This window comes from Plutella xylostella, chromosome 9 (assembly GCF_932276165.1).
Source record: "Plutella xylostella chromosome 9, ilPluXylo3.1, whole genome shotgun sequence".
NCBI classification, from domain to species: domain Eukaryota; kingdom Metazoa; phylum Arthropoda; class Insecta; order Lepidoptera; family Plutellidae; genus Plutella; species Plutella xylostella.
In genome coordinates, this window is record NC_063989.1 from 20280 (window position 1) to 31426 (window position 11147).

Here is an 11147-nt window from a genome sequence, read left to right on the forward strand (position 1 = left end):
TCCACGATCGACTCCCCCTGCCACCGCACGCACGTGGGCACGGACCCCCGGTTTAAGAGCCGTAGGTCGAGCCCAGCAGCCCATTCCAGCACTGAGTCTCCCTTAGCGTCGTCTGCCTCCCCGCCCCAGGCTCTAGAGTGGGCGTTGAAATCGCCCAGGACAAGCACGGGGCGAGGCAAGCATCTGCGAACACACAGCGCTACCGCATCCAGATGAGACTCATACTCTGCACGGGGACTGTTGGGGGACAGGTAGCAGCCCACTACCGCCATAGGGCCCAGCTGAACCGCCACAAAGCGCAAGCCCCGCTCGAGGAGAGTGCACGGGGGGTCACCCGATCCACCGCACCAATAAACGGCGACGAATCCTCCGGTATCGCCGAACCATCGGGGGTGATTTGGCACTCGGTAAGGATCCGACGCGACTGCCATGGCAACCGAACGCTCCGCCAGAGTATGCAGGAACAAGTCCTGTGACTCCCGGCAGTGATTCAGGTTGCCTTGCAACAAGTTTATGGCTGCGAATGGGAAACCTCCATTGCCTCCCTCGGGCCCGTGTTGCCCGTTGGAACCGGCAAGCTGGCTGGGACCGGTTCATCGGCTCGTGGGTTGGCAGGCAAGGCCTGCGGCTTCTTTTTACGGCCCTTTGGAGGAGTGCACCTCTTGCTGCCCAGCCGGTGGTCTGATGGCCTACCGAGGTCGGCACAAAGAGGGCATTTCGGCCTATCCGCCCTGCACTGGCTTGCGCGATGACCGGTCTCCCCACAAGTGTAGCACCTGTCGCTTCTGTCAACAGAGTTGGGGCACTGGCGGCGGACGTGGCCAGTCTCGAGGCAGCGGTAGCACTGCATTGGTCTGGCCGCCAGGACCTCAACTCTCGCCGATGCCCACCCCACGCGGATGCGCTTCGCTGCTGCCAGCTTGCGCACCGCAGAGAGCGGACACCGGACCCACGCCGAATTCAAACCCGACCGTGCTTGTCGGATCTCGCCCACCTTGATGTCGGCAGCCTGGCACTCTCCCGCATTCGCAATCGCCGCGGCCAACTGAACAGGTGAGATTGCCTCATCCAGATCCATGACGCGCACCTCACCCGTCTTAAAAGGGCGCGCGATATGGACCGGTATGTCGGCTAGGGCCTGCCTCATTTTCGCGGCAAGATCGTCCGCATGCTTCGAGCAGTCTGCGCCAGAAACCTCTAGGACGAGGCCCCCAGTCACGGCTCGCTTCATGCGGACGGTGCTAATGCCGCAGTCACTCAGGCGCACACGCTCCTTCGCTGCTGCCATGACAGCAGCGTATGTGACGTCTGCGCCCTCCCGAATTGTGACGGCAATAGCTGCCGATGAGGTAGGCTTCGCCGGAACCACCTTCTTCGTCTGTGCCGGCCGCTGCGATGCAGTGACCGCTGCTTTCGGCTTCTGGGCTTTCCTGCTCACTACGGTGGCCCAGGTGCTTCCTCCCGCTGCCGGAGTAGCAGAGGATGGCACTGGTTGTGTACGAGCCACCGGAGCTGGGGTCTCCACAACCCCCTTCTTCCTCTTCTTCTTCCTTTTTTTGGCCTTAGGCCTGGGCTGTGTCCCTGGGACTGCCCCCACTGCTGGCCTATTGTGCCCGGCTGACGGTGTCGAGCCGACACGAGTAGGAGTCTTAGGAGCGGAAGCGATGGACGCAACTGCCGCAAGTTTCTTGTCCATCAAACTCCCAATGCGCTCCATCAGGCACCGCTCCCATTCTCCCGAAGGTTCGGGGGTAGGCCTGACAGGCGAAACCGGCGCTGCGACCTGGTCCTGGGTCTGCCGGAGTGTTGCCACCTCCTTGGCCAAGTCCTCCAGCCTCGAACTGAGGGCGGCTACCTGAGAGCGCAGCTCTGCGTTCTCCCGCTCTAGCCTCTCCTCGTTCCGGCCCGACACCGTGCGTTGCACCAGCTCTGTGGTAGCGGCCTGCACCTGTCTCGCGGCAAGGCGAAGACTGTGAACGAAGGTGCCCTTCAAATTTCTCGACCTGTCGGCAACCCCTTCGACAGTGGACAGCTGAGCTGCAATAAAAGCATTCAGATCAGCTGTCGGTCGTCCCTGCATTTCTGCCAACAGGTCATCCACCTTTGGTAGTGAGGCCTTCGCTCTGGTGTTGGAGGGGGTGAGAGATTGGCCAAGAATCTCATCGTCCTCCCCACTTCCATCCCTAACCGAGCGCCTTAGCACTCGGCGTTTTGAACCCGGCGGGCTGTTATTGGCTCCCGGGTTCCCCCTTTTCCTGGGCCGTTTAGACACGACGTCCGATGATGTCATAGAGATAAATGACACCACCGACGACGTGTCCGACCCGACACTGTCTCTGCGCTGAGACGTGCGCTCAAATGGGCGCGCAAATTCTTTATCACAAATTGAAACTTCAATACCTGACACATTGTCACAAGTAGTTTTTTCTAAATCATAAAGGTGCAAATTGCCCCCCCCAGAATACGAGGGGCAGCCCGAGCCAATTGGCTCGGGGAGGGATTCTCCAGTTACGGGACCCTCCTGGGGTACAATATCATCTATTTTTTGTACCTCCATGATTTAGAACTCCTCCACCTTGGTGTTTGGTCCGCGAGAGTTAAACTCAACCTCGGCTCACTGTCACTAGTACGAGTGTAGTAGTTGCAGAGAGCCGAGGCTCCCTATCCGCCACCTGGGACGCGCCACGTAGGGGTTCACCTCCCCTCCCACTTAGACAACTAAGCAGGTCCGTGGAACCTAACCTAACCTAACCTAACCTAACCTAACCTAACCTAACCTAACCTAACCTAACCTTTTTTTTTTTTTTTTTTTTTACGTGGGGAAATGCCTAACGCATACCCAGCCGCTCGGGGAAGCGACTGGGTTATGTCGGGCTTGCACCGACTAAAACCCCACGGTGGACTCCATCGCGCTTTTTGGAGGTGTCCCGGGAACCGCCTTGTGGCATACTACCGGTAGCCCCCGCGCAGGCTGCTGTGAGAACAGCAGCACTCCTGAGGGAAGGGTTTCCTACCCTCCGCAGTAGCACGCATCCACAATACGTGTTACCACGCCGCAGGACCCGCAACTCGACGCACTAAGGGTCTCCCGCCCCTCGTGCGCCTGCGACTCCAGGGCCCCTTTGAGGCAGGGGTTACCGTAGCTCTATTGTTATGCCCGAACTACAGGGCGGGGCCCCCTTTAAGGCAGGGGATACCGTTTATATCGCTCGACTCGCAGCTCGACAGAGATGCTATCTTCTGCCACCCCGGGGTCGGCGGCCTCTTCTTGCACGACGCCTTGCTGGGTCATCCTGTTCCCGCTCGCGTTCTGCGTCTTCCTTCTGCGACATGACGGTCTCACAAAATGTGGAGAACGCACGCCAGGCAGGTCTGCTGCTTACGATCGCTGCAATTACTGCAGGCAGCGTTAGGTCCTGCCCGATGACCGCGCAGAGAGCGCTGCGCTCATCGGCCCAGGCCGGGCACTCCGCCAGTGTGTGCTCCGCGGAGTCCACTGCAGCACCACAGTGGTGGCACGCTTGCGTCTCTTCCCTCCCGATCCGACACAGATACTTCCCGAAGCATCCGTGCCCGGAAAGCATCTGTGACACACGGAAAGTGCACGACCCGTGCTCCCTATCTAGCCACTGTCGCAGAGCAGGGAGAATCGCGTCGATTGTGCGCCGGCCATAGGTTGATTCGTCGAGCCTTCTTGTCCATAATTCTATGGCATCGTCCACGTACCCGTCTCTCGCAGCCCCGATCTCTCTTGGTGCTGGACGCATGTCTGTCCGACGTGCTTCCTCCCGCCAGTGATACAGGGATGAGAGGACACCGGCATCTAAGTCCCACGGTAGGGATCCAGCAATCAGGCAGGCGGCTTCTGCGGAGATGGTGCAGTATGCCCGAATCACCCTTGAGGCCATCACTCTTTGCGCTCTGCGCAGATGGGTGATGTTCGACTTCGATAGGCTATCGGCCCACACAGGAGCACCGTACATGGCCATAGAACGCACGATGCCCATATAAAGCCGCCTGCAAGATGTTCTTGGCCCACCAAGGTTGGGCAAGAGCCTACTCAGTGCCGCACACGTGGCGACCAGTTTTATAGCCAGCCTTTCAAAATGGGCGGCAAAATTCCACCGGCTGTCCAGGACGAGTCCCAGATATTTCATCGTCGACTGGACAGCGATACGTTCTCCGCCAACTACTATGCCTGATCCAGGCGGAGGAGCATTGCGGGCCCCGTGGAAGCACAGGGCCTCTGACTTGTGTAGAGCTACCTCCAGCCCCAGCATTCGGATGCGGCGCACAATCTGGGCGACACCAGCCGTTGCAAGAATGGCAGCATCCCTGAACGTGATGCCCCGAGCCGTAATTAGGGTGTCGTCTGCGTAGCAGGTGGTCTCGATACCTCTGAGGGTCGCGCCACGCAACACCCAGTCGTAGCCGATGTTCCACAGGAGCGGGCCAAGAACCGATCCCTGTGGGATGCCGCACGACATCGCCTTTCGGCCCCAAGCCTCCCGCCCAGGGTATGTTATAAACCTTTCGGAGAGGTAGGAGTCCACTATCTCTATCAGGTATTTGGGCATCCTGTGGTACCCAAATGCTTCCTTTATGCACGGCCAGGGTAATGTGTTGAAGGCATTGGAAATGTCAAGTGACACCGCAATCATCACATCACCATCGCGCACTGCTTCGTCCGCCAAGGTCTTTACCCGCAGAATGGCATGGACAGTGGACCTACCCCTCCGGAAGCCGAACTGGTTTTCGGACAGGTTGGGTCCTTCTGACTCCAGATGTTCTGTAATGCGGTCGGCAATGATACGCTCAAAGAGCTTACCGACCTCATCTAGCAGCACGATTGGGCGGTATGCTGAGGGTGAATCTGCAGGCCGTCCCTCCTTCTGTAGCAACACTAGCTTGCCAGTCCGCCACTGCAGTGGGAAACTCCCCTGCTCTAGGCATTGTGACAGAAAGCAGAGGAATCTTGGCCCAAGGTGCTCCCTGAGGGCCAGGTACACCACACGGCCAGGGATGCCGTCAAGCCCAGGGGCGGCTTTTCGCGTGCGGAGTCTATGAAGGGCGACTCGAAGCTCCGCTTCCGTTACAGGAGGAACAAGATTCTCCTCCGTTGGGTCCAACACGGCTGCCATCGATGGTGGGGCATGTGGAGGCCTCGTCGGAAAGAGAGCCGAGGTCACTTCATTCACTAGCTCGGGCCGAAGACTTTGAGTCAGTGGTGGAGCCCAGGTGCGCAGCTTTTTTCTCGCAGCCCTGTACGGCCGGCCCCAGGGATCCACGTCTAGGGCCTCCAGAATCTCATTACGAGCAGCCTCCTTGGACCGCCGTATTGCAATTTTTATTGCCTTCTTGGCTGCCTTGTATATGGCAAATAGGGCAACTTCTTCGGCGTCTGGGGGGACATCGTTCCTACGCCTGGTTCGTCTTCTGTGTCGGGTATACTGGCGACGAGCCGACATACATGCACGGCGTAGTTCCGCGATTTCAGAAGACCACCAGTACATTTTCTTCTTGGGAGGAATTGGTCTGGCGCGAGGCATAGCTGCATCGCATATTTGCGACAGAGTCTCCCGGAACCAGTTGGCTTCATCATCTACATGCGGAAGGCTTTCCGGGCTTGATGCCCAAGCATGGACGATGGCCACTTCCTCTAGTGCTTCGCGGTCCAGGCGGTTTAATACCCAACGGGGACCGGCGCCACATATATTGGTCCAGCGCGTGGTATCCAGTGTTGCGGAGACGTCGTATCGGATATACCGATGGTCTGACAGAGTCTCCACATTCACTATAACCCTCCAGCCCTGGACACGGGGCTCCAGTGCGGGACTTGCGAACGTGACATCCACAATGGAACCCCCATTGTGACGCACACAAGTCCATTCTGACCCCCGGTTGAGAACAGAAAGTCCCACCTGGGCAAGCCAATCCTCCATAGGCTCAGCACGCTCATTGCGCACCGGGGATCCCCACGCCTCTGATTTCCCGTTCAGGTCTCCTGCCACAATGACTGGGTATGGTCGACTTTGCAGAACCAGTGATCCTAGCTCCGCGAGGAAATGTTCAAAGTCCGCCACATTCCTGTTGGGCGAGAAATAGCATCCAATGATCACTATTCCGCCCAACAGTGCCGCCACGCATCCCCTTCCCTTTGTTACCTTTTCAAAAGGAGGGGAGCCAACGGCACCCCGCGATACCAGGGCCACCGTTCCATCCCGGTCCGAGACCCAGTCTGGAGGCACATAGTATGGCTCGGACACCACCGCCAAGTGTATCAGCCACTGCGCCATGCTCTGGTACAGTAAGTCCTGAGCGCTTTCACAGTGGTTGATATTCGCCTGGAGAACTCTGAGGGCCATCTAGCTGGACATTGTTTCTTCCACCGCCGCTGCAGCTTCAGTATTAGCCGAGGCACTGGTAGGCAGCGGTTGTGTGGCCGCCAAGGTCTTCTTCCGCTGTTTCTTCGAGGGAGGAACGCAGGCTTTACCACCCACCCTGTGGTTGGCCGGTTTACCAGCGGCACTGCATATGGAGCAGTGAGGGTCGGCATTGCAGGTGCTGGCCTTGTGGCCAGGCTGCCCACAGCGGTAGCAAGTGTTACTGCGGTCCACCTCCGACTGGCAACAGACGCCAACGTGTCCTGCCTCAAGGCAACGGTAGCACCGCATTGTCTTCGGTGGCTGCAGTTTTACCGAGGCTGACGTCCAACCAATCCTGAGGTGTTTAGCATTGTTGATTTTTTGAGCAGCAGCGACGGGACAGCTAGCCCACACACTGCCCGTGGTAGAAGGTCCCATACGTAACTCTCCTACTTTTATTTGCTCTTTAGGGCATCCTCCGACAAGGGCAATTGCCTCAACCACCTCTTCCGAGGTTGAAGAGTCATCCAGACCGTATATGCGTAGACTCGCACACTTTGTGGGCCTAGACACTTTTACAGTCTCAGATCCTATAACTTTTTCGATCTCTGCTGCCAAAGCGTCGGCAGCGGGCTTGCTTGAAATTCCCGGAATTTCAAGGATGCGGGCACCCGTGGCTGCATTCCTAATCCGCATCCCTGAAACTCCTAGGCTAGAGAGATCGATCTTGGACTTCGCCTCAGTTAGGACTTTGGCGTAGGTCATTCCCCTGCCCGCCGCTTCCGGCTGTAAGGTTACAACCACGGCCTGAGACCGTGGAGGTCTTAGTTTAATCTTCGGGGGTTCCCTAGAAGGCGCTTTAGTGGACGCTGCCACTGTCGCCCGTTTCTTGGTTCCACGCTTAACAACAGTAGTCCAAGTCTCCCCGCTCCTATTTGGCCGAACGGGTTGTGAGGGTGAGTCTTGGTCCACTGGTGCTGTCACATTGGGTGCCACATTTGGTGCGGGCCTACTAGGTTTCTTGCCTCTTTTTCTTTTGGCCTTCTTTTTCTTGTGGCTTGGTCCGGGTTGTTGAGCCACTATACCGCCTTTTGGTGTCTGGATCTGCTTCTTTGCAGCCTCCGCCTTCTTTTTATCTGCAGCTAAAGGAGGGCGCATCGGAGGAGCGGGTGGCAGACGCGACTCTAATGAGGAGAGCTTGGCATCCACCATGTTCCCCACCTCCAGCATTATAGCACGCGCAAACTCGGCGAATTCTGGTCTCACCCGCTCCGCCGGCGGCCCAGCCCGGCTGGGTTGGCTTGGTTGTACCGTCCGTGGCGGTGAAACCTGACGTGCCTCATCAATTTGCCTAGGGCCTACCGAGGGAACAGGGGAGGGGGATCGGCGTCCATTCGCTGCTTCGAAGCCGGAGCGAAGAGTCTGGAACTCCCTTCGCAGGTCCGCTTGTTCCGCTCTGAGTGCCTCGTTCTCCCTTCTCAGGCGCTCGACCTCGGACTGCAGGCGATTATTATCAGCCTGTAGTTTAGCCACCTCTTCGTTTGTAGTCCGAACACTAAGAGTTTTCACAGCCGTGGAAATTGCCTCGACGGAATCTTTTATCGCCCGCACAAAGGTGCCCTTTAGGTTTCGGGACTTTTTCCCCACGTCCATGATAACATCCAAGTTATTGGCTATAACTGTCTGCAAGTCAGCAGACAGCCTATTATCGCCATCCCCAAGTGTTTGGGAGATGGCCTGATCCAACCGGGAAAACGACTCTCTGGCTTTCAGAGAATGGTTTGCAACCTCTTCTTCCAAGCGGAGCCGTAATTCTTTCTCCTTGGCTGCCGCGAGTTCAGCTTTGGCCTTTGCTAAGCCAACATATTGGCCAGTGGTAGGCGGCCTGCCTCGGCCCCTTTTGGGTGTGCCAATCTTGTTAGGCACACCGCTCGGGCTTCCTCCTGAGCCGCTTCCAGAGTCGAAGACCGCAGATCGTTTACGTTTTTGGGACCTACTCTGCCAATATTTGCCAGAGGGACCCACTCTCTCCTCGTCTGCAGTGCTCTCCGCGCTGTCTGTAGATTCCGCAGACTCTAGCATGACCACACTAGCCTCGCTTACATGGGCGGGAGACTCGAGCGATCGACCCCTGCCGCTTCGGATCGATCCCTCAGAGACCCCGTCCCTTTTTCCTCCCTTTTTGGCGCGAGCGCCTTGGCCAGAGCCCTGAACCGATTCCGGGGTGGTGGAACCCGGTCTCAGTCTAGTTTGCTCCGCGGGCTTTCCGCCCGCTTTAGTGCCCAAAGTGTGTGCCTTAGCACAATGTTCATAACTACTACTCCTACTACTCTCCTCTCCCTCCTCAACCTCAAAACTTAACCTACTTAAACTACGCCTCCTACTATCTACAACTTCGTCTTCATCTTTGTTGGATTGTTGCATGTTTAGATCCCACGAGTATGAACATTTTAAAATATCCCTAATACACCTGGAGTGCGGGACTTCTCCAGGGTTGGTCGTTAACGACGGAGATACTCCCCCGCCTCCTACCCTTGCGAGTAGGAGCCTGACGCCACGCTAGACCCGTAGGTACCACAACGCCAGTAACTTGAGGATTTTTATTGAGGTTTTCTCCTCTTGAGCCGGCCGATTAAGGCAAGCTCCCTGGTCCCAGGCCGCGAGACATGACCACGTCACCTTGGGATAACAGGTTTGCCGGCGGTGGCTTGTAGAAAAGCCTGTCTAGCAGCCTGTGAATTCACAGACCTAAGACCCGCCGCCCGTGGTTTTTGAAAAGGTTGTCTCATCAGTGCAGATAGGTGCTCCGGGATCTCCAGGGGAACGCACCGGAGTCACCTCGCACTGTGCCGCAGCTCTTCTCCGGGAGACTCAAGGTCTCCCCACTCCTTCACAGCCTGCGCGGCTGTACATGGCCACATGCACAGCCGCTCTTCCCGGGGCCGCTATTATGCGGCGGCTCGGACCCCCGTCCTCACCGCCCACAGCCCCTAACCTTCTTTTGGTCGCCTTCTACGACGGGCAGGAGATACCGTAGCCTTATTCTTACTCCCGGGCTACAGGGACGCGACGGGCTCACCTGGCTTGAGCCCTTCGCCGTCGCCTCCGAGCTGGATCGGCCCTCTCCCGATCTCGCTCTGCGGCCTCTTTCTGGACCATGACGGTCTCAGAGAACGAGACCACGGCCTTCCAACACTCCTTGCCTCGAGTCATGGCTGCCACCACTGAGGGCAGTGACAGATCCGGCCCGATCCTGTTAGCCAGGATCTGCCTTTCGGACTCCCACGCTGGGCACACTGCAAGTGTGTGCTGCGCGGAGTCCAGGCTGCCTTCACAGTGGTGACACGACGGTGCAACCTCACGCCCTATCCGGTGCAGGTACTCACCGAAGCAACCGTGCCCGGTCAGCACCTGCGTCAGACGATACGTGAGGTTGCCCGGTCGTTGCATCCATGCGTCGAAGCACGGAAGTACGGCTGCGACAGCTCGCTGCCGACAACTTCTCGGCTCTTCCAACCGCTCCCGCCAGTGCTCCAGAGCGACCTGGTGCTCGTATCGCCGGACGGCTGATGCCGGCTCCGCATCGGCAACTTCCACATTGTGTAGTCGCTGGTACACTCGAGCGTCCATTTCCGCCAAGATGTCGAGTGGCGGAAAGCGACCCAACAAAGTCGCCGCATCGTACGATATCGTGCGATATCCGCGAACAACGCGGATGGCCATCTTACGTTGGACGCTGTTGAGCAGCGCTCGGTTGCGTCGAACACCCGTCAGTCTCTTCGACCAGACAGGTGCTCCGTAGAGGGCCATGGATCGCACGACTCCCGTAAAGAGGCGGCGGACTCCTTCGCGAGGACCCCCCAGATTCGGAAGCAGCCCGTGCAAAGCACCAGCTACTTTTTGTATCCGGGGGGCTAACCTTTTGAAGTGTTCCTCGAATGACCAGCGACTATCCAGGACTAGGCCGAGGTAGCGCATATGCCGTCCTATGGCGATACGAGCATCACCAACTTGCACCGCTAGGTCAGGTGGTTCCTTACTCCTAGGCAGTTTGTGGAACCACAGCGCCTCGGTCTTGTGTGGCGCTGTTTTGAGACCCAGCTGGTGGATCTTGCCAATCACTCTGGCCACAGCATCCTCCGCTCTTGGTATAGCCTCCTCGAAGGAGGCCCCGTTAGCAACCACCAGTGTGTCGTCGGCGTAACACACTGTGCTAACGCCGTCTGGGAGCTCAACTCGCAAGACCGCATCGTATGCCAAGTTCCACAGCAGTGGGCCCAACACCGACCCCTGTGGAACTCCGCAACTGACGTCCCTCCGCGAAAACATACCCTCTCTGCCCGGGTACTTGATATACCTGTTCGATAGGTATGACCCGACTATTCGCTGCAGGTAGGAAGGCAATTGGTGGTACGCAAGAGCCTCCCTAATGGTTCCCCAAGGGATGGAGTTGAACGCATTAACTATGTCTAGGCTAATAGCCAGCGCAACTCCCCCTTGGTTCACAGCCTGCTCCGACAGTGAGCGAACGCGAAGTATCGCATCCACTGTCGATCGCGCAATTCGGAAGCCGTACTGACTATCCGAAAGGTCGGGACCATCCCGTCTCAGGTGTGCCTGGATGCGATCGGCGATGACTCGCTCAAAGAGCTTGCCAGCCTCGTCCAGCAGACAGATGGGTCGGTACGCAGAGGGAGAGTCTGCGGGCCTGCCTTCCTTCTTCAGTAGCACCAGCGTGGCCTCCTTCCAGTCGGTGGGGAACTCGCCGTCACTCAGGCAGCG

The 11147-nt window shown here is 57.9% G+C and overlaps 2 protein-coding genes across 2 annotated transcripts; both read right to left on the reverse strand.

The window, feature by feature from the left end:
• Positions 1 to 511: 511 nt before the first annotated feature.
• On the reverse strand, positions 512 to 2557 carry LOC125488948. The gene has a single exon (XM_048623059.1). The coding sequence runs from the start codon at positions 2555 to 2557 to the stop codon at positions 512 to 514; it is 2046 nt and encodes a 681-aa protein (XP_048479016.1).
• A 3808-nt stretch (positions 2558 to 6365) lies between these two features.
• On the reverse strand, positions 6366 to 8789 carry LOC125488949. Its single transcript, XM_048623060.1, has one exon. The coding sequence runs from the start codon at positions 8787 to 8789 to the stop codon at positions 6366 to 6368; it is 2424 nt and encodes an 807-aa protein (XP_048479017.1).
• Between the last annotated feature and the right edge of the window lie 2358 nt (positions 8790 to 11147).

What these genes read in the sequence shown, in the direction of transcription:
- LOC125488948 (XM_048623059.1), bottom strand. Translation starts at nt 2,557, where the DNA reads ATGGAGGTACAAAAAATAGATGATATTGTACCCCAGGAGGGTCCCGTA.
- LOC125488949 (XM_048623060.1), bottom strand. Translation starts at nt 8,789, where the DNA reads ATGCAACAATCCAACAAAGATGAAGACGAAGTTGTAGATAGTAGGAGG.